Source organism: Sapajus apella, unplaced genomic scaffold (assembly GCF_009761245.1).
Source record: "Sapajus apella isolate SASKATOON/1434 unplaced genomic scaffold, GSC_monkey_1.0 scaffold4, whole genome shotgun sequence".
Taxonomy (NCBI): Eukaryota; Metazoa; Chordata; class Mammalia; order Primates; family Cebidae; genus Sapajus; species Sapajus apella.
The window spans coordinates 30,445,945-30,467,529 of NW_022436944.1; the positions used below are offsets into that span (position 1 = coordinate 30,445,945).

General features: G+C 39.3%; 1 protein-coding gene across 6 annotated transcripts in view; it reads right to left on the reverse strand.

The window, feature by feature from the left end:
- PPP2R3A (protein phosphatase 2 regulatory subunit B''alpha) overlaps positions 1 to 21,585 on the reverse strand; it is a 172,052-nt gene that overhangs the window by 76,384 nt on the left and 74,083 nt on the right. For all 6 annotated transcript variants that reach the window (XM_032265761.1, XM_032265751.1, XM_032265727.1 and 3 more), the window contains 2 exons: positions 18,854 to 19,120; positions 5,286 to 5,389 (listed from right to left, as the gene is read on the reverse strand). In XM_032265761.1, coding sequence (XP_032121652.1) covers positions 5,286 to 5,389; positions 18,854 to 19,120 — 371 coding nt within the window. The remainder of the gene's footprint in view (positions 1 to 5,285; positions 5,390 to 18,853; positions 19,121 to 21,585) is intronic.

Sequence of the window (21,585 nt, forward strand, 5' to 3'; positions counted from 1 at the left end):
TTAGAATTCTCAGAGTTCTTGTGCTGGTTCTTTCTCATTTGTCAAGGCAGGTATTCCTTTTTCTTTTGATGTTGCTGTCCTTTGTCCTTTGGTTAGAGTTTGTTTTTACTTTCTTTATTTCCCTTGAGGGTTTGACTGTGGTATAAGCTGAGTATAGCCAATTAGCTTCATTTCTGGATGCTTTCAGAGGGCCATGTATGGGATCTTTGCTGTCTTAAAAAAAAATTTTTTTTTTTAGACAAGAGTTGCACTCTTGTTGCCTAGGCTGGAGTGCAATGGCGTGACCTCGGCTCACTGCAACCTCCGCTTCCCGGGTTCAAATGATTCTCCTGCCTCAGCCTTTGGAGTAGCTGGGATTACAGGCACATGCCACCATGCCTGGCTAACTTTTTGTATTATTATTATTTTTTAATGAGAATGACTTTATTTGAAACTGCTGTGAACTGTGGTGGGAAGAGGGCAAACGCAGAGGAAGAGAGGAAGCCTTGGCTGAAGAGGATTCGGAGGGAACCAGCTTGGCTGCAGCTCAGGAGCTCCAGAGGTAGCAGCTGTACATCTTGTAGGAATTTTTTGTTTTTAGTAAAGACGGGGTTTCACCATGTTGACCAGGCTGGTCTTGAACTCCTGACCTAAGGTGATCCATCTGCCTTGGCATCCCAAAGTGCTGGGATTACAGGTATGAGTCACCGTGCCTGGCCTATATGGAATCTTTGTGGCTAGAATCCTGTACTGAGTTTTCTCAGGCAATTTCAGGCTGGAATTTTTTGGTGGTGTAATTCAAGCTGTAGCCCAGTAGATGGCGTTTAAGAGTAAGGACTGCCAGATAAGACTGCAGGTTTTGGGTATGTCTGTGGGTGGTCTGCAGATTCAGGAGGTCAAAGGTGAGGGATCCCTGGGCAGGACAATGCTGCCTTGGCTGTGCAACTGGTGTGGTACCCACAGCCTAGGTTTTTTTTTTGCCTAGCAGATGGCAGTGAGAACTTCCCAGCTTGCGCTTCCTTGAGAGGGTCTCCTGGTGACTGCCCAGAATTTGGCCCAACCAGCTAGTTTGTCAGAAGACTTCTGCACCCAGATCACTGGGCTATTAGGTGTTCCAGACTGCCAGGCTCCCTTGGGGAGAGGCTTTGGCCCAGTTTCTGTGCCACCCCACAGACCCGTATCTCACTCTTCCCAGTGCTCTGAGAGTGAGGGCTCTTCCTCCACTTAAGTTCCAAACACAAGTCTCAGCTTGGTACTCCTGGGCTGTGTGCTCTAAACCTGAGGGCCTGGGACTGGACCTATAGTTTTGTTCTCTGGTTCCCTGAGGTCAAACACCAGCTGTGCTGGGTGAGCCAAGGTGCTCCCAGGCCAACTGGCAAAAGTGCTCTGGCAGGGCAGTGGAGGCTGTGCTGTATGCCTGCTCCTATGGGAACAGCCAGACAGGAACACTGGGAGGGTGCTGGAGGACAAGGGGCGGTACATGGATCAGATGTGCCCTGGTCCTATGGAAAAGACAGCCCTAATCTCTCCAGGTATGGCAGTCAACAAAGGTTAGAGCCTCTTAGAGGCCTACAGTTGTGTTTTGTTGCAGCTGCTCCCACGCAAAACCCTGTGGGTTCTGTATAACCTTGAGCTTTGTCTCTGCCAACTCTTCAAGCAGTTTCTCTGCCAACTCAAATGTCTGGTGGCTGTGGGATCTTCTGCAGCGAGAGTGGCCTGCTCTGCAGTTACTTCATTCACCCCTTCCTTAGGAGCCACTCAGAGCCCATGCAGGCTTCTCAGTTTCCTCCCTCTTCAGCCCCAGTGACTGCATCATCTCTCCACTGACTCTCAGTGCTCTCTCTCAAAAGATCTGTTCAAAGTATGCTGGTTTACTCCATGTTTTGGTTTCGATATTTGGTAGGAAAGGGAGGCTCTTCCTGGCTGTGTCTTCTTGGCCATCTTCACATCCTTGTCTTTTTTTGTTTATTCATTTTTTGGAGACAGGGTTTCATTCTGTTGTCAAGGCTGCAATACAGTGTGTCATGATCATAGCTCACTGAAGCCTCAAACTCCTGGGCTCAAGGGATCCTCCCACCTCAGCCTCCTGAGTAGCTAGGATTACAGGTGCAAGCCAGTGCACATGGCTTGGTGTAACTCTTTCAATAGACTGTAAGCTTCTTACAGGGTATAAAACTGTGTCTTATTTTCTTTGTATCCCAACTACCCTGAAGGCCAGACACAATATAGTTAGCATTCAATAAGTGATTAAGGAAGAAAAATAAAATGTTTTTGATCAAACAGATGTATACTTCATTTGTGATTATTAGAGCTACAGTATGATTTTTATACTTATTCTCCTTACTATTCTTCAACATGCTTAAGGTTCTGAAGTTTAATAGGTGCCACTTCTCAGGATTAGAAGGTGGGTAGGATGATCACAATAGAAAAATAGTAAGGTCTTTCAAAAGAACTACTTTTACATTTAAAACAAAGTATAGCTAGCAGTAAGATATAAAAACAGCAGAAACATGACAGATGAAAGCTACTCTGAGAGGACAAAGTCAAATCAGAAATGGTCTTTTGCTATGAAATAGAAAGAAAAGATGAATTACAATTTTCTGCCAATGTTACTGGCTGGTCAACTCTATGGCAGGAGAAAAGATGATAACAGTCATGAAAGCTAAAGAATGAAGGTAAGCACAGCTATTCTAAACCAGTATCTTTCAGAACTTTTAATACAAAACATTGTTTTGTTAATGGACAAATGACACATTGATGTGAAAAGGTAAAAGAAAGTAAAGCATAATAAAACTGAAGCAATATTATTGATTCCATTTGAGATGAGTGCTGCCCAAAGGCTGATGCTCTAGTACCTCAAAAATAAATGCTACGGAGCAATGTCTTTCCCTTAAAAATGTCGTGACTGTAAGAAAAATATACGTCAGAGTACAGGGCAGTGGCACAGGGAAAGGAAGTGGAACAGAACCCTTTGGAGGAGAGATACTGAGGCCTCCAACCCATGAGCAGTCTGACATGAAATTATCCCCCTATAGTCTTATGACTTTTATATTTGACTTTAGTTTTTTAAGATTATGTAGAGCTATTGGAGCAAGTCAGCATATGTATGTACACACTAAAATGTTTTAATTCTGTATCATTACTTGTTTAGCGATTTTTTGTATTTGAAAGTTTTAATATACTATACTTGAGCCCACATTGCTTTATGCAATTGGGCTCAATTTTTTACAAATTTACAATTTGTAAAAACAATTACAAAACTAAACACGTCTTCTCCAAGGTCAATGCGGTAACTCAAACCACCATGCTTAGCTGCTTAGTCTCCCAAAATAGCCACACTCGGGGCTCCCTTAAAGCACCCTGGCTTTTAAAAGACATTTTAAGAGCTTAAAGAGGAGTTCCCACTAGAGGGCACTCAAACCATTTTAATATGTAACCATAAAATAACACTTTAATTTAGAGACACACTTATCTATTCATAGAATTTTTTTGATGAAAAAAAGATAGGGATAGCTGCTCGTACTATATAACTTCGCAAGCAATTTTCCTGCAGTTAACCAAAATGGAGACTTGTACTTCATGTCTTTCCCTCATTTTTTGCTTTTTGCAGAAATGTCTTCCCTATATATAAAATTTAAACAATTTATCTGAATAAAAGAATACAGCTATTGCGGTGGTGGTTGCTGATTTATCCACCAACATATACTATTTAAAAAATTTTTATTTTAAGTACTAGGGTACATGTGCAAGATGTGCAGGTCTGTTATACAGATAAACATGTGCATGCTGGTTTGCTGCACCTATCAAACCATCACCTAGATATTAAGCCCAGCATGCATTAGCTATTTTTCCCAATGCTCTCTCTCCCCTCAATCCACCCCTCGACAGGCCCAGTGTGTGTTGCTCCCCTTCCTGTGTCTATGTGGTCTCATTGTTCAGCTCCCACTTGTAAGTAAGAACGTGCTCCACCAACATATACTCTTTAGTTCTAATGTAATGTAAGAAAAATTTGGTGAACTCGACCTGCTGTTAGATTTTTAAAAAATAAGAATACATTTATTAATCACCTACTATATTCTCAAGCATTATCCTGTTAAGGGCTTTTAGGTGAAATGAAAAAATTAGAAAAAATGTGTCTGCTCAATCTGCTATTATAGGTTGATGTTAAATAATAACAACAATAATAATAGGTGAGTAGCAATTCCCAATAGTTTATCAGGAAGGATATTTAGCTCAGAAAAGGCGAAAAGAACATGCATAATGAGGGGGCTGATCAGTTAAAAGAGGCAGGAGGGGCAAGCTGTGATACTTAGCTAAGATGTATAAATATATAAGAAATAACTCCTAAAGAAGAAAGAAGGGAGAATAAAGAGATAAAGAAGAAAGATGTTGGGTTTGAATTCCAGAAAATTTGTCAGAATGTTAGACTCCAGGAATATCTTGATAAATATACTAGTCCTTTGGTTCCTTAACTGGAGCTTTCAAAAAGGAATGACTGCTGTAGGAGCTGATGGCCAAAATAAGAAGTAAAAAAAAAAAAAAAAAAAATAAAAAAAAAGAAAGAATAAAATCGATTAGAATTCAGTTTTTCTAATAAAACAACTAGATATAATTCTAAATTGGATCATATGGGAATGAAACTGTATTCTCATGTGACAAATGTGATTTGCCCCCCTTAAAGGAGAGTTCTTATTTGCTTTTATTTCACTGCTGCCAGATTCAAATCCTGAATTCCAAATTTAACAAGTAAAACTGGCTGGGTGTGGAGGTTCATGCCGTAATCTCAGTACTTTGGGAAGCTGAGCTGGTAGGATTGCTCGAGGCCAGGAGATTGTGACCAGCCTGGGCAACAGAGTGAGATCCAGTCTCTATACAAAATATAAAAAATTAGCCAGGTGTGGTGGTGCACGCCTGTGTCTCAGCTACTTGGGAGGTTGACGTGGGATGATCACTTGAGCCCAGGAGTTTGAGGCTGCAGTGAGCTATGACTGGGCCTCTGCACACCAGCCTGGGCAGAAGAATGACGTTCTATCTCAAAAAAACAAAACAAAAAAACAAGAAAAACTAAGTAAAACTAAGAAACTATCAAATAGTTTTTAAAGAAAGATTTCTGCAGATCTGTTTTACTGCTTAAAGAGGTTAAGACAGAGGCTTGTGCCAAAGAACTTTGTGTGTGGGTATAAACGGTTGTAAATCATTGAATTTTTCTTGTTGATATAAAGGGCAAGTAGGTGACCTTTAGCAAGCATGTCATGAGGGTCACACAATTCTTTGCCTAGCCCCAGAGTGACTGCTCAGATACTTACTTTCTCCACATGGCAATGAATGACTGTGCTGCCACAAATCCTGTCTTCTCTCCCCCTGCAGCCCTGAACATGGGGGCTTTCCAATAGAGAGGACAGCCACAGACCTGCAAATATAAAACACATACAGTGTAAGCCAAGAGGGAATGAAGAGATGACATGGCCAAAGAAAAGGTCTTTGTAGCTTTTCCCCTTCATGCCACAGTGGATGGAAGAGCCCTTAGGAGAACAAAACTAGAGCACTGGCAAATATATCAACTAGGGTAGATTCAGAGAGAGGCAGAGGGGAAACAAAATAAGAGAACATGTTTAATGAAGAAAATGGAAATCCATTTATCTTTTCTCCAAGTTCATCTAGAGTGATTCTCTCCCCCAACCTGACAGTTAAAGTGACCAGCATCCCTTCTCACCACTTTTTTTGAGATGGAGTCTTGCTCTGTTGCCCAGGCTGGAGTACAGTGGCACAATCTCAGCTCACTGCAGCCTCTGCCTCCCAGGTTTAAGCAATTCTCCTGCCGCAGCCTCCCAAGTAGCTGGCATTACAAGTGCCCACCATCATACCCAGCAAATTTTTGTATTTTTAATAGAGACGGAATGACGATGTTGGTCACGCTGGTCCTGAACTTCTGATCTCAAATGATCTTCCTGCCTCAGCCTCCCAAAGTGCTGGGATTACAGGCATGAGCTACCACACTCAGCTTACCACTCTTATATATTTACTATCTTCTAAGAAAAAGAAATGACTGAATGTCATAGTTGTATACACACATTCATTCATTCCTTAAGCAGAAAAATACAGCCACCTTTATTACTTGGTCACTTGGTGTTACTATACTCCACTATCTATCTTCTTCTCTCTCCTTTGCCTATTCTGTTATTAAGTCCCAGGCTCAAGAAGAACCAGAAAATCCTAGACAGCTCAAGAAAACAGCTGTCATATCTATTTAAATGGTTATAATTCAGGTGAAAGGCAAATGCTAACATTTATTTCTATATTAGAAGTTACCACAAATGATTACAAAGCCTTAGGAAAGACTGGAAATGAACATAAAACAATTTTAATACCCTAAAAGGAACTGATTTTTCTTGATAAAAAGCTCTTCAATTAAAAAAACTGGAGAAAAAATTCTATAGGAAAAAGGGAGGTAAATTTAGTAAAAGGACAATTTTTTTTTAATTGAAAGGAAGAGGTCTGCAACCCCTGGGCCATGGACAGATACCAGTCCATGGCCTGTTAGGAACTGGGCCACATAGCAGGAGGGGAAGGGCAGGTGAGCGAGCATTACTACCTGAGCTCCACCCTCCTGTCCCATCAGTGGCAGCATCAGATTCTTATAGGATAGTAAATCCTATTGCGAACTGTGCACGTGAGTGGTCTAGGTTGTGCGCTTCATCTAACTAATGCCCGAGGATCTGAGGCAGAACAGGTTTCATCCTGAAACCATCCCCTATCCTACCTCCATTCATGGAAAAATTGTCTTCCACAAAACTTGTCCCTGGTGCCAAAAAGGCTGGGGACCATTGCTATAAGCAATAATACAATCCTTACTATTAGCAGAGAAATAGTCTCCAAATCATCTCAATTTCTAGATACACAGAAAACATATTCCCAAATGTGAAACTCTCCAACAAGACATATTTTGTTATAAGATAAATATATTTTTACTCACATTAGATTCAGGATCTGTTGCTCATTCTACAGAAGGAAGCCTCTCCTATGGAGGAAGACTATTTGTGCATCCACATTAGGTTTAGGTGAAGCTGCTCTTGGTGTGAGGCCTCAGTGCACAGGGAAATCCCCACAGAAGCCTGAAGACTACCTAGCCTGACATTAGTTATCCTGAAAGAATACCAGGCAGCTGGGCTCATGGAGATATGGAAGGCAAGATTCAAGCCAAGGGAGGTAAGGACAGGGCAGAAATAAGAGGCTGCTGCTGCCAGGGCCACTAAAGCATGTCTGCAAGCAGAGTATTCTACTTGCTTGCAGAAATGAAGATTTCTTAAGTCCAGAGGCTAAATAGCTCATACCTCCACTGGGGTCAAAAATGAAGGAAAGGTGTTGCTTAGCAACCATGTGATTTTTGTTTATTGTATAAATAATGATTGTCAAGGTACAAAGCTCACAATTAATATGCATTGGCTATATAAACTGTTGAATCAATCTTCCCCAATTCCAGACTCTCCTTTCATGCAGAACAGTGGTTTGCCAGGAAAATGCTCTTAGACTTAGTGATAGGCTAGTGGCAACTACTGGGAAAGAATCATCTATATCACAGAGGCAGGGGAGCCACAAACAGAAGGTGTGTGGAGACGCTGGAACTGGCTTACCAAAGTGCTTCAAACTCCCACCATTAGAGTCACTTATGAATTTTTCAGAATTGGAAGGGATCAGAAATCTTCTAACTTCCTGATTAGAAACACTTCCAGGGGCTATGTGCTTACTACCTTCTGTGGGGTAAATTCCACTAAATAAGCAACTTTCATTCTCTTAAGGTCTTTTCTCCAGAAGACTTCTGTTAAAATGCACATACATCAGCTCATAAGAAGTAGTAAGTCTCTGAAGATTAATAAACTAATTATGACCCAAAGGCAAAATCCTCAGAGACAGGGTACAGAGAAAAGATGTTTTGAAGTAGACGGAAAAGGTCAGCCTATTGTTCTCATAGTGGGGTACCCTGAGTAGCCAAGTGTCAAACAGTAGGAGGGTATCACACGCCCTTGGAAAAATGATGAAGGGGATAAAATGGGAAGGAAGAATGGTAAGGGCTATGGACATTACACTCTATCAAAAAAAGTATGGCTAGCCTGCATCTGCTTAAAAATCAAAGATTTAAGATAAAAGAGCCAGGAGATCAATAAAAATCTAAACAGTAAATGGGATTAATCTGAAGGCAAGAGAATAGTACTTTTATTAACAGAGGAGAGAACAAGCTTTTTCTTGTTGAAGTGTGAATACTGATTTTTTTGTTTTTGTTTTTTACAAAGGAAGACAGTGAATAGCAAGTGGGTATACACAGAGATACAGAAAATGGATTTAGGAAACTTATTTTTAGAGGAGGCAGCGAGAGTCAATATATGGTAATCAAAGTTGCTGCAGCAAAGAAAACTTGATTAACACTTACGGTTTGATCTAAGAATGGCCAACACCACAAATAATCCAAAGCAGGGTTGTCTAAAGGAGATATTTGTAATCTTCTTTCAACATTTTAAACTGCCTCAGGCTTGTTATTTCATTTGGTCCTCACATGATCCCCATGTAGAGGAGGGCAGTTTTTTTTTTTAAATTCCATTTTGCAGATGAAGAAATTCAGGCACAGAGAGGCTACCTTCCAGGCCACAGGCGTAATGGGTTAAGATGGTGCTATGTCAGCCAGAAAAGGGAAGCTGCAGGGCTTTGTATGATTCAGAAAAGTATCTTATTCTTTTTTTCCCCATTTATTTATTTTATTGCATTTTAGGTTTTGGGGTACATGTGAAGAGCATGCAAAATTGTTGCATAGGAACACACGTGGCAGTGTGATTTGCTGCCTTGCTCCCCATCACCTACATCTGGCATTTCTCCCCTTGCTATCTCTCCGCAGCTTCCCACCCCCCACCGTCCCTCCCCTATTTCCCCCCAACTGACCCCAGTGTGTAGTGCTCCCCTCCCTGTGTCCATGTGTTCTCATTGTTCAACACTCGCCTATGAGTGAGAACATGCAGTGTTTGATCTTCTGCTCTTCTGTCAGTTTGCTGAGAATGATGGTTTCCAGGTTCATCCATGTCCCTACAAAGGACCCAAACTCATCATTTTTGATGGCTGCATAATATTCCATGGTGTATACGTGCCACATTTTCCCTATCCAGTCTATCGTCGATGGGCATTTGGGTTGGTTCCAGGTCTTTGCTATTGTAAACAGTGCTGCTATGAACATTCGTGTGCACGTGTCCTTATAGTAGAACGATTTGTATTCCTTTGGATATATACCCAGTAATGGGATTGCTGGGCTTATTCTTTTTCCTCAACTTTCTGCTAGAAGTTAAAACTCCATGATGAATCCTTTGGCCCAGTCTCTGAAAAATGCTTTTCTTACTGTTTCTCTGTTTCTGTTCCTATGTTGATTTTGTTTTTCTGAGATTCATTATTCATTTCTTCTCTATCATTACTTAAAGCTGTGCAAAAAAGTACAAACTACACACTGAGAACTTAACGAGATGTGTGCAATAAGCTCTTCAGGGCTGCCTGAGGTCTAAGATGAACGAGCTAAACCTCACCAACAGATGCAGATTTCATGAACTGTTTGCGAGGCACTTAACAGATCCCAGTCTTTACAACAGCTACACTTGAGTGCCACTAAGAGTAGGTGGCAAACTCAAGCTGGTCTTCCAAATAACTTTATAAACTACAAGAATCCTTAAGAACACTCATTTATTGCTCTAAAGGACTCTCTGCTTCTTACTCCTTAAAGGTTGCCTCTCTTCTCCTTTTCCTATGCCAGCCTATCATAAGAATACGAACAGTTAGCGCTGGAGACACAGAGCTCACTGTCTGGTACCAAAAGAGACTTGCATGCATAGTAAAGAACTGTTGAAAATAAGGTTGACTTGGTGAGTACTAATAGACTCCAATAGCCAAGCAAAAGCTAAATTAAAAGATAATTAGGAGTAATTAAAAAGTCTCTGAGGACTGAGGAGATCATGGTGGATGGGAAGCAGGACTAGATTGCAGCTCTGACTTGGGACAGACAGAGCAGTGTGTGGAGGCTCGCAATGTGAATTTTGGCTACAGAACAACTGCAGGAATAAATCAGGAAACCTGAGAGGACCCACAGACCACCTGAAGGAAGTGGACTGCTCCTGCAGGACCTGAGAGAAACCCCAAATACTGTGCTGGTATCCATGGCTGAGAGACCCACAGAGGGTTCATATCACAGGACTCTGTGCAGAAAGCCCCCAGTACCAGCCTAGAGCCTGGCAGACTTGCTGGGTGGCTAGATCCAGAAGAGAGATAATAATCACTACAGCTTGGCTCTCAGGAAGCTACATCCACAGGAAAAGGGGGAGAGTACTACATCAAGGGAATACCCTGTGGGACAAAAAATCTGAACAACAACCTTCAGCCCTAGACCTTTTCTCTGACAGAGGCTACCCACATGAGAAGGAGGCAGAAAACCAACTCTGGTAATATGACAAAACAAGGTTCTTTAACACCTCCAAAAAAATCACACTAGCTCACCAGCAATGGATCCAAACCAAGAAGAAATCCCTAATTTACCTGAAAATGAATTCAAGAGGTTAGTTATTAAGCTAATCAGGGAGGCACCAGGGAAAGGCGAAGCCCAGCATAAGGAAATTCAAAAAATAATACACGTGAAGGGAGAAATACTCAAGGAAATAGATAGCATAAATAAAAAACAAGCAAAGCTTCAGGAAACAATGGACACACTTATAGAAATGCAAAACGCTCTGGAAAGTCTCAGCAATGGAATTGAACAAGCAGAAGAAAGAAATTCAGAGCTTAAAGATAAGGTGTTCAAATTAACTCAATCCAACAAAAACAAAGAAAAAAAAAAAGAAAATATTAACAAAGCCTCCAAGGAGACAGGGATTATGTTAAACAACCAAACCTAAGATTAATTGCTGTTCCTGAGGAAGAAGAGAAATCTAAAAGTTTGGAAAACATATTTGGGGAAATAATTGAGGAAAACTTCCCCGGCCCTGCTTGAGACCTAGACATCCAAATACAAGAAGCACAAAAAACACCTGGGAAATTCATGGCAAAAAGATCATTGCCTAGGCACATTGTCATTAGGTTATCTAAAGTTAAGATGAAGGCAAGAATCTTAAGAGCTTTGAGACAAACGTACCAGGTAACTGATAAAGGAAAGCCTATCAGATTAACAGCAGATTTCTCAGCAGAAACCCTACAAGCTAGAAGGGATTGGGGCCCTATCTTCAGCCTCCTCAAACAAAACAATTATCAGTCAAGAATTTTGTATCTAGTGAAACTAAGCTTCATATCTGAAGAAAAGACACAGTCTTTTTTAGACAAACAAATGTTGAGAGAATTCGCCACTACCAAGCCACCATTACAGGAACTGCTAAAAGGAGGTCTAAATCTTGAAACAAATCCTGGAAACAAATAAAAACAGAACTTCTTTAAAGCCTAAATGCCTCAGGACCTATAAAACAAAAATGCAATTTAAAAAACAAAAACAAAAAACCAAGGTATACAGGCAACAAATAGCATGACAAATGGAATGGTACCTCACATCTCAATACTAACACTGAATGTAAATGGTCTAAATGCTCCTCTTAAAAGATACAGAATTGCAGAATGGATAAAAATTCACCCAAGCAACTATCTGCTGCCTTCAAGACTCACCTAACACATAAGGACTTGCACAAACTTAAGGTAAAGGTGTGGAAAAAGACATTTCAGGCAAATGGACGCCAAAAGTGAGCAGGAGTGGCTATTCTTATATCAGACAAAACAAACTTTAAAGCAACAACAGTTAAAAAAGACAAAGAGGGACATTATATAATGATAAAAGGCCTTTTCCAACAGGAAAATATCACAATCCTAAACATATATGCACCTAACACTGGAGCTCCCAAATTTATAAAACAATTACTAACAGACTGAATAAATGAGACAGAGAGCAATACAAGAATAGTGGGGGACTTCAATACTCCATTGACAGCACTAGACAGGTCATCAAGACAGAAAGTCAACAAAGAAACAATGGATTTAAACTATACCCTGCAACAAATGGATTTAATAGATATATACAGAACATTCCATCCAACACGGCAGAATATACATTCTATTCAACAGTGCATGGAACTTTCTCCAAGACAGAGCATAGGAGAGGCCATAAAATGAGCCTCAATAAATTTAAGAAAACTGAAAGTATCTCAAGCACTCTCTCAGACCACAGTGGAATAAAACTGGAAATCCTAAAGGAACACTCAAAACCATGCAAATGCATGGAAATTAAATAACCTGCTCCTAAATGGTCACTGGGTCAAAAATGAAATCAAGATGAAAATTTAAAATTCTTTGAACTGAAAAACAATCGTGACACAAGCTATCAAACCCTCTGGGACACAGCAAAGGCAGTGCTAAGAGGAAAGTTCATAACCCTAAACATGTACGTCAAAAAGCCTGAAAGATCAAAGACAATCTAAGGTCATACCTCAAGGAGTTAGAGAAACAAGAAAAGAACAGAACAAACCAAACCCAAACCTAGCAGAAGAAAGGAAATGACCAAGATCAGAGCAGAACTAAATGAAACTGAAAAATACAAAAGATAAATGAAACAAAAAGTTACTTCTTTCAAAAGATAAATAAAATTGATAGACCATTAGCAAGATTAATCAAGGAAAGAAGAGAGAAAATCCAAATAGGCTCAATAAGAAACAAAACAGGAGATATTATAACTGACACCATAGAAATACAAAATATCATTCAAGGCTACTATGAACACCTTTACACAAATAAACTAGAAAACCTAGAAGAGATGGATAAATTCCTAGAAAGATACAACCCTCCTAGCTTAAATCAGGAAGAATTAGATACTCTGAACACTCCCGTAACAAGCAGTGAGATTGAAATGGTAATTTAAAAATTACCAACCAAAAAAGTCCAGGACAGATGGATTCACAATAGAATTCTATCAGACATTCAAAGAAGAATTGGTACCAATCCTATTGACACTATTCCACAAAACAGAGAAAGAGGGAACCCTCCCTAACCAGCATCACCCTAATACCCAAACCAGGAAAGGACGTAACCAAAAAACAAACAAACAACTACAGATCAATATCCCTGATGAACATAGAAGCTAAAATCCTTAACAAAATATTAGCTGAATCCAACAACATATCAAAAAGATAATCCACCATCATCAAGTGGGTTTCATATCAGGGATGCAGGGATGGTTTAACATATGCAAGTCAATAAATGTGAGGATACACCACATAAACAGGATTAAAAACAACAAAAATCACATGATCATCTCAATAAATGCAGAAAAGCATTTGACAATATCCAGCATCCCTTTATGATTAAAATTCTCAGCAAAATTGGCATATAAGGGACATACCTCAATGTAATAATAAAAGTCATCTAAGAACAACCCACAGCCAATATAATTCTGAATGGAGAAAAGTTGAAAGCATTCCCTCTGAGAACTGGAAAAAGACAAGGATGGCCACTCTCATCACTCCTCTTCAACACAGTACTGGAAGTCCTAGCCAGAGCAATCAGACAAGAGAAAGGGCATCCAAATCAATAAAGACAAAGTCAAATTGTCACTGTTTGCTGATATGTTCGTTTACCCAGAAAATCCTAAAGACTCCTCCAGAAAGCTCCTAGAACTGATAAAAGAATTCGGCAACGTTTCTGTATACAAAATTAATGTACACAAATCAGTAGCTTTTCTATACACCAACAGTGACCAGGCTGAGAATCAAGAACTCAACCTCTTTTACAATAGCCTGAACAACAACAACAACTACTACGACTACGACTACGACTTAGCAATATACCTAACCAAGGAGGTGAAAGACCTCTGCAAGGAAAACCAGAAAACACTGCTCAAAGAAATCACAGACCACAAGAATGGAAACACATCCCATGTTCGTAGATGGCTAGAATCAATATTGTGAAAACTACCATTCTGCCAAAAGCAATCTACAAATTCAATGCAATTCCCATCAAAATACCACCATCATTCTTCACAGAATTAGAAAAAGCAATTCTAAAATTCATATGGAACCAAAAAAGAGCCTGCAAAGCCAAAGCAAGACTAAGCAAAAAGAACAAATCTGGAGGCATCACATTACCTGATTCCAAACTACACTATAAGGCCACAGTCACCAAAACAGCATGGTACTGTTATAAAAATAGGCACATATACCAATGGAACAGAATAGAGAACCCAGAGATAAAGCCAAGTACTTACAGCCAACTGACATTTGACAAAGTAAACAAAAACATAAAGTAGGGAAATCATACCCTTTTCAACAAACGATGCTCGGATAATTGGTTAGCCACATGTAGGAGAATGAAACTGGATCCTCATCTGTCACCTTATACAAAAATCAACTCAAGAAGGATTAGGGACTTAAATCTAAGACCTGAAACTATAAAAATTCTGGAAGATAACATTGGAAAAACCCTTCTAGACATTGACTTAGGCAGGGATTTCATGACCCAAATGCAAATGTAATAAAAACAAAGATAAATTGCTAGGACTTAATTAAAGAGCTTTTGCATGGTGAAAGGAACAGTCAGCTGAGTTAACAGATAACCCACAGAGTGGGAAAAAGTCTTCATAAATTATACATCTGACAAAGGACTAATATCCAGAATCTACCATGAACTCAAATCAACAAGAAAAAAACAATCCCATCAAAAAGTGGGCTAAGGACACGAATAGACAATTCTCAAAAGAAGATATACAAATGGCCAACAAACATAAAAAATGCTCAACATCAGTGAAATGCAAATCAAAACTACAATGCAATACCACCTTAGCCCTGCAAGAATGGCCGTAATCAAAAAATAGAAAACAGTAGATGTTGGCATGGCTGTGGTGAAGAGGGAACACTTCTACGCTGCTGGTGGGAATGTTAACTAGTACAACCACTATGGAAAACAGTGTGAAGATTCCTTTAAAAACTAATAAAGAACTACCATTTGGTCCAGCAATCCCACTACTGGGTATCTACTGAGAGGAAAAGAAGTCATTACACAAAAAAGATACTTGTACATGCATGTTTATAGCAGCACAATTCACATGGAACCAACCTAAATGCCCATCAATCAACTAATGGATAAACTGTGGCGTGTGTGTGTGTGTGTGTGTGTGTGTGTGTAAGGAAATACTACTTGGCCATAAAAAGGAATGAATTAATGGAATTCGCAGCAACTTGGATGAGATTGGAGACTATTCTACATGAAGTAAATCAGGAATGAAAAACCAAACATTGTATGTTCTCACTCATAAGTGGGAGCTAAACTATGAGGATGCAAAGGCATAAGAATGACACAATGAACTTTGGGGACTAAGAGTGAAAGGATGGGAAGGGAGTAAGGGATAAAAGACTACAAATAGGGTACAGTGTATACTGCCTGGGTGATGGGTAATGGGTACACCAAATTCTCACAAATCACCACTAAAGAACTTAACTCATGTAACCAACCATCACCTGTTTCCCAACAACTAGAAATAAAATTGAATAAAAAAGAGATAATTAGTTAACTGGAAGATATGATTAAATCAGTTTTTAAAAAAACAGTTTTAAGAATAAAGAGGCAAAAAAAATACAAACTGACACACTCATGTTATCTTTTTAGGTAATTATATACACATCTCCCCCAACTTTTTATTAAGACAGGGTCTCACTCTGTCACTCTAGCTGGAGTATGGAGGCGTGATCATGGTTCACTGCACCCTCAACCTCCTGGGTTCAGTGATCCTCCTGCCTCAGCCTCCTTGAGTAGCTAGGACCACAGGCACATGTCACCACACTCAGCTAATTTAAAAAAAATATCTGAGCCAGGTGCGGTGGCTCACGCCTGTAATCCCAGCACTTTGGGAGGCCAAGGTGGGTGGATCATGAGGTCAGGAGATCGGAGATCACCCTGGCCAACATGGTGAAACCTCGTCTCTACTAAAAATACAAAAATTAGCCGGGCGTGGTGGCATGTGCCTGTAATCCCAGTTACTCGGGCTAAGACAGGAGAATTACTTGAACCCAGGAGGCAGAGGTTGCAGTGAGCTAAGATTGTGCCATTGCACTCCAGCCTGGGCAACAAGAGTGAGACTCCGTCTCAAAAAAAAAAAAAAATCATCATCTGTGGAGATGGAGTCTATGTTGCCCATGCTGGTCTTGAACTTCCAGGCTCAAGTGACCCTCCCGCTTCAACCTTCCCACAGTCCTGAGATTATAGGCATGAGCCACTGTGCCCAGTCACACATCCTCTCCTCATTTTTATATGCAATGTTGGTTTTAACTTTTTAAAGACACATGCAGTTTACTTTGTTACCTGAGCTGACAATTAAGATCTAACAGCAATGAACACAAAGGCTTGGTGCCCATGAATGGAATTTAGGGCTATAATTAAGTATAATTCAGACAAGTTAATGAGACATATATATATGTATAATGGCTATTGCACCACATGATTATTATGTATAAGTAGCAAATTGTTATGTAAATGACTATTAGGGCTAAACAAATTAGTTTTCTATCTTTTTAAACTTCTCCACGTTATCTGTCAGTTTCAACACCGCTGTCTTTTTCTGATGCCACATACAGACTGATCCTCACTGCACATAAATGGCAAATTTGTTCCTCTGGCTACCCACCATCCAGAGACCTCTACCCTGCCTTGACTATACTCTTTTTGACACCTCCCTTGACTACTGTGGAGTCTTTAGGCTTTCTGCCCTCCTGTCTCTGAATCTGTGGGGTGCTAGCGAAGCCCTGAGCCACGAAGCAAGGCAGGGCGACCACAGCACAGGAATGGGAGGCCAGACCGTAAATGATGTGGAGGCAGAGCAGTAGGAAGACGCAGGAGAATGGGCTCCTCAGTCAACAGTTGGGAATATTCAGAGGAAGAGGGGCTCTCCAGACATGGTGACCTCAGTACTGTACCAGGGAACTACTATGCCTTAATGTGAAGAGTTTCTCTGTCTGCTTACCTGAGGCAATCCATGAAACCTTCTGTCTCTTTCACGCACATTGCTCTCACGTTAGAAATACTCTGTTGGCATTTATGTAGTTACCATATTACCTCCAAATGCAGATTTCATTCACCTTTGCTAAATTTTATCTTTTGGATTTAGAGCCATAGTTCCAGCCCCTTCGGAAATTTTATCATCAGGGTTCTGTCATCTAATGCAACAGCCATCTCTAAAAGAACCGGGTAAGAAAATCCTGAATGCCCTTAAAGAACTTGTAATACATTTGGGTGGCTATTGACTGGAAGTTAGTTACTTTTACTACATATTCAGGGAGACGACATATGTAGAAACAGCACCATGCTAGAAGTTAGATGACTTCCCTCCCAACATGAACTAGCTCCATGACTTCAGGTTAAGTACTTACAGAACTGCAGTTCCTGCATAAGTAAAACAGAATGGAAACAGATAAGCTCTTATTTCTGGAATGAGTTTCTTTTTCATTAGAAGCATCTAGGAGATCCACAAGCAATTTTTAAGAAGGCAGAATGAAGAAAAGAATTCCTTTTCATTTCCTTTAAAATCAGTCTAGTTACATAACATTTAACAGCAATGACAAATGCTCATGAAAGAGACAGGTTTCATGGATTGCCTCAGGTAATGACAAATGCTCTGTGATGTCAGAGGTAGGGCAGGACATGACAAAGTGAGAGTTCAAGGACTTCACCAATAATACACAATGGAAGCTAGGTCTTCAAAGTGGATGCTGAGGAGGTTTAGCAGGCTAAGGACTGCAATGGAGGCAAGTAGGAGACCAAGTGGGAATACCTAAGAGCCCATGCACACTTCCACTGTGGAAGCAGAGTGCATGAGTGGAAGCCCACCTTGGAGGCAGAACTCTGAGAGACCAAATGCAGAGGTGTGCCTATGAGAAAGCAAGAGGGTCATGCTCATACAGGAAAGTTTTAGGCAGGTCTGGATGGGGACAGGCTGTGGAAAACATGGAATACCAAGAAGAAGATTCTGAGGTTTACCCTGAAGAATGGTAGTTTTCAAACTTTTTAATATTACTCCTGAAAGCAGGGGAACTCCTTCCCAGTGGAAACGTGCATGAGGCTCTTAGGTATTCCTACTTGGTCTCCTACTTGCCTCCATGCAGCCCTTAGCCTACTAAACCCCTCTGCCTCTTGAAGCACAGCCTAAAACTACTGCTAAAGCCTGAAGTGTGACCCGACTCTTCAATATTCATGCATAATAAAAATAAAGCCCAAACAAAACAAAGCACTGCTATAAAGGGTGGGAATTCCTGAATATTGCTAAACTGGGAAATAGCATAATCAAATATAATCTGATGGTTATGCTAAGTATTAACTGTTCTGGGAGGAGGCTGGAGGCACAGAACCAAGTCAGAGTAGTCCTGACATTAGGGGGATAAGATCTGAACTCAGAAGCAGTTGGATATATTTGAAAGTTCCAAAGATTTGCTTCCTACTGTCAAATCCATTTACATCTGGGTAAAATGGCTGTATTGAGATGGCCTAATGCTTCCTTGTCTGGTATTAGGGCAGTAATGATTAGCTGAGACTAAACATCAGATTCCTATTCAGCACAAGGAAAAAAATTTCTAACAAACAAGGGAGACCTATTTAACAATGGACCAGGCTGCCTGGCAAGGTAGAGCTTCTAGTCTCTGTAAGGGTTTAAGCAGAGAATGAATTCATGAGTGGTGATGTCTTGGAAGGGATTCTTATATTAAATGGGAGGTTGAAATGGAAGACCACTATGGAAAAAGACAACTCCATGCATGCTTAAAAACAGAGCAAAGAGGCAGTGAAGAGAGGGAGAGCAGGGTTTCTAGAGAATGGGAGATTAGAAATCATTTAGTAGTTAGATTACCTTTGCAATTTTCCCCATTTCATAAATGTCTGCTTTCTGATCTTCAATATCCATGAAAGCAGTTTCAATTCTGCTTAGAGTCTGTTCATGGTTACTGCAGGTGTCTGGGAGTCCTTCAGGAAAGTAGAACCGTGGAATGTTTATGGACAATGGTGCATTCACAACATTATTCACATGGGGAACGGGGGAGAGAGGTCGGGGACTACTTGGAGAGGTGGCTGGAGGTGGAAGTGGTGTTCCAGGTTTCTTTTCTGGTTTATTTTGAATCTAGAAGAAAAATAAGATTATGAGATACAAAAAATTTAAACAGTATTCATTTACTGAAAATCTTCACCAGCAATATAAGAAACCACAGTCAGGAGAGATTAAGGGCTCACTGTACTCCAAAAAGTGGTGAGCATATTTCTAGGGAATGCTTATCTGCATTAAATTAATTAATTTATTTATTATCTGCCAGTACTCAAGTTTACATAGATTTCTGTTTAAAAAATACATACATTTTCCCATCAACCATTTGGCAGACATTTCAAAAGAATCAAAGAACAATGTTAGTTGATATATTAAGAATCTCAAGGTGTATTCTCACTCTGCTGGAACTGGATTAATACATTCTTTTTGAAGACAGTTCTTGGTCTTTCTTTGACTTTTACCTGTCCTTCAACAGGCAGAAACAAGTTCTTTTTAAATATATAGATTCAAAAAGTATTTGGGGAAGAGGCTCCTTTTATCTTCTCTAGTTTGACTTTGCTGAGGTAGAATCACTGCCAGCCCCTGATGCTTAGAAAATTTTTCTTAAGAAAATTAAAGTATTTTAGTTCTGAAATGTCCTCTACCTGGCTGATTTACTTGCCACTAGGGCCATGTTATTTTCTCCAAGATCCACATTTATCTTATTTGTGGTATACTCTAACAGGCAAAAATCATGGTCATTAATTTCATCACAACCAAACTCCCTTTACAGTTTAACAACTCATTTACAGTTTATATTCTTCTTTTAAAAAAAAGATTTGATATGGTATACTATAAAGAGACATTAGAAAGGTCAGTAAAGAGTGGCAAAAAGCAATAAGGAAATTAAGATTGCCCACAATTTAGGGAAAGGGGAGGGGAGATACACCATTATTCAGGTAGAAATTGATCTTACCAATAAAGACTAAATTTAGTTCTGAGATTCTTAGCAGAAAAAACAAAAAAGATTCCATGAGGATTTTCATAGTTCTAATTTCTATTCTTAATTAACAGCCAAATTTCAAATGGTACTGTATTAGATGCTACATAAAGTATGAGAGATTAACACAACTATTGGACTAGTTAAATATATTTTATAGTTATTATGAACACAAAGTATTATTCAAATGTTCTTCCTTAAATTACCCAAATGCCATGTCTAAAGTTTGAACAATGATGTATCTATAAGAAGTAGATCTATCATATTTCTTCTTAACATATAGGTTTATAACATAATTTTAAAATTCAGAATAAAAATCTTAGCTACCCTTAAAAATTTGAATTTTATAAAGAGATAAGATTTAGTCACATAAATATATGATGAAAATGGTTAAATCTCCTATTTGTGTCGTAATAGCCCAATTTCCCTGTGTTCATATCTGACACTAATACAAAGAATGGAGTATGCTCATATATTAAGACTATTAGGGATATGAAGGCCGGTGGTCACACTATGTCTTTGCTACGTCACCCATATACAGCAATAGTCAAGGAAGAAACAGAACAAAGGGAAGAGATGCCAATGAAACATGAAAAACTTAAAACACTGATGGTTTACTAGTCTGTGACCTCAAAAAGGTTACTTAACCTTTTGGAATTTCAATAATAAAACAGAAATTACATCGTCTACTTCTTAGAAGGTTGTTATAAGGATTAAAGGAAATTATAAAATGTAATATAGATAAAAGGTTCAGAACAGTGCTGGGCACAGATCTAGCTATCACCTAAGAAAATGAATGATAAGGCCAAAGGATGGGGTTCTCAAAAAATTAGATAAAGCGTAATCTGGCATAATCCTTCAAATTCAATAATCAATAAAATCATCATTTACATCTGTACAACAATTAGAAATTTTCAAACCATTTCTGAATTAACAAATTGATAATCTATTTCAAGTAAACATTTGTCTCTGCCTTAATGCCAAATCTGTAAATATTACATAGTCCCATAAGTCAATAACTATTGTTGTTGTTCAAAGTGTTCTTAAAATTCTAAAGTAAGGCATAGAATTCTTCAGGGGCTTTACCTAGGCCATTTATATTAGTGTCATTTCTTTTCCATTATTCTATGCTGAAAGAGATTTGTGAGATTTAGGTGTACAATCACCAAATTCTTTGTTTCCCCATAATGTTTTCTGTGATGTGACATCCGGAGCAGTTATGCCCATAGAATTAAGACCACTGGTGCAAGTGGGGATGAAACCTGAGAGTCTCATGAATACACACTAGTGGGAAAGGTTTACAGCAAGGTCTTCAATGTTAACTCTATACTTTTGCTTTGACAGAAATAAGTGATATTTAGAACACTAGCTGCCAAAGATTTTATTTGAATGGGAGAATATCTGATTATAAAATATTATATTTTGCTTATCTTAGTGTACTTAACACAGAGCAATTCACTGATAGGCAACTATTTATTAATCCATTGGTCAATTCCATATATAATAAAACTGATATTAATATTTAAAAGGAAAATAACACTAATGCATTTATTTTCAGCTTTTG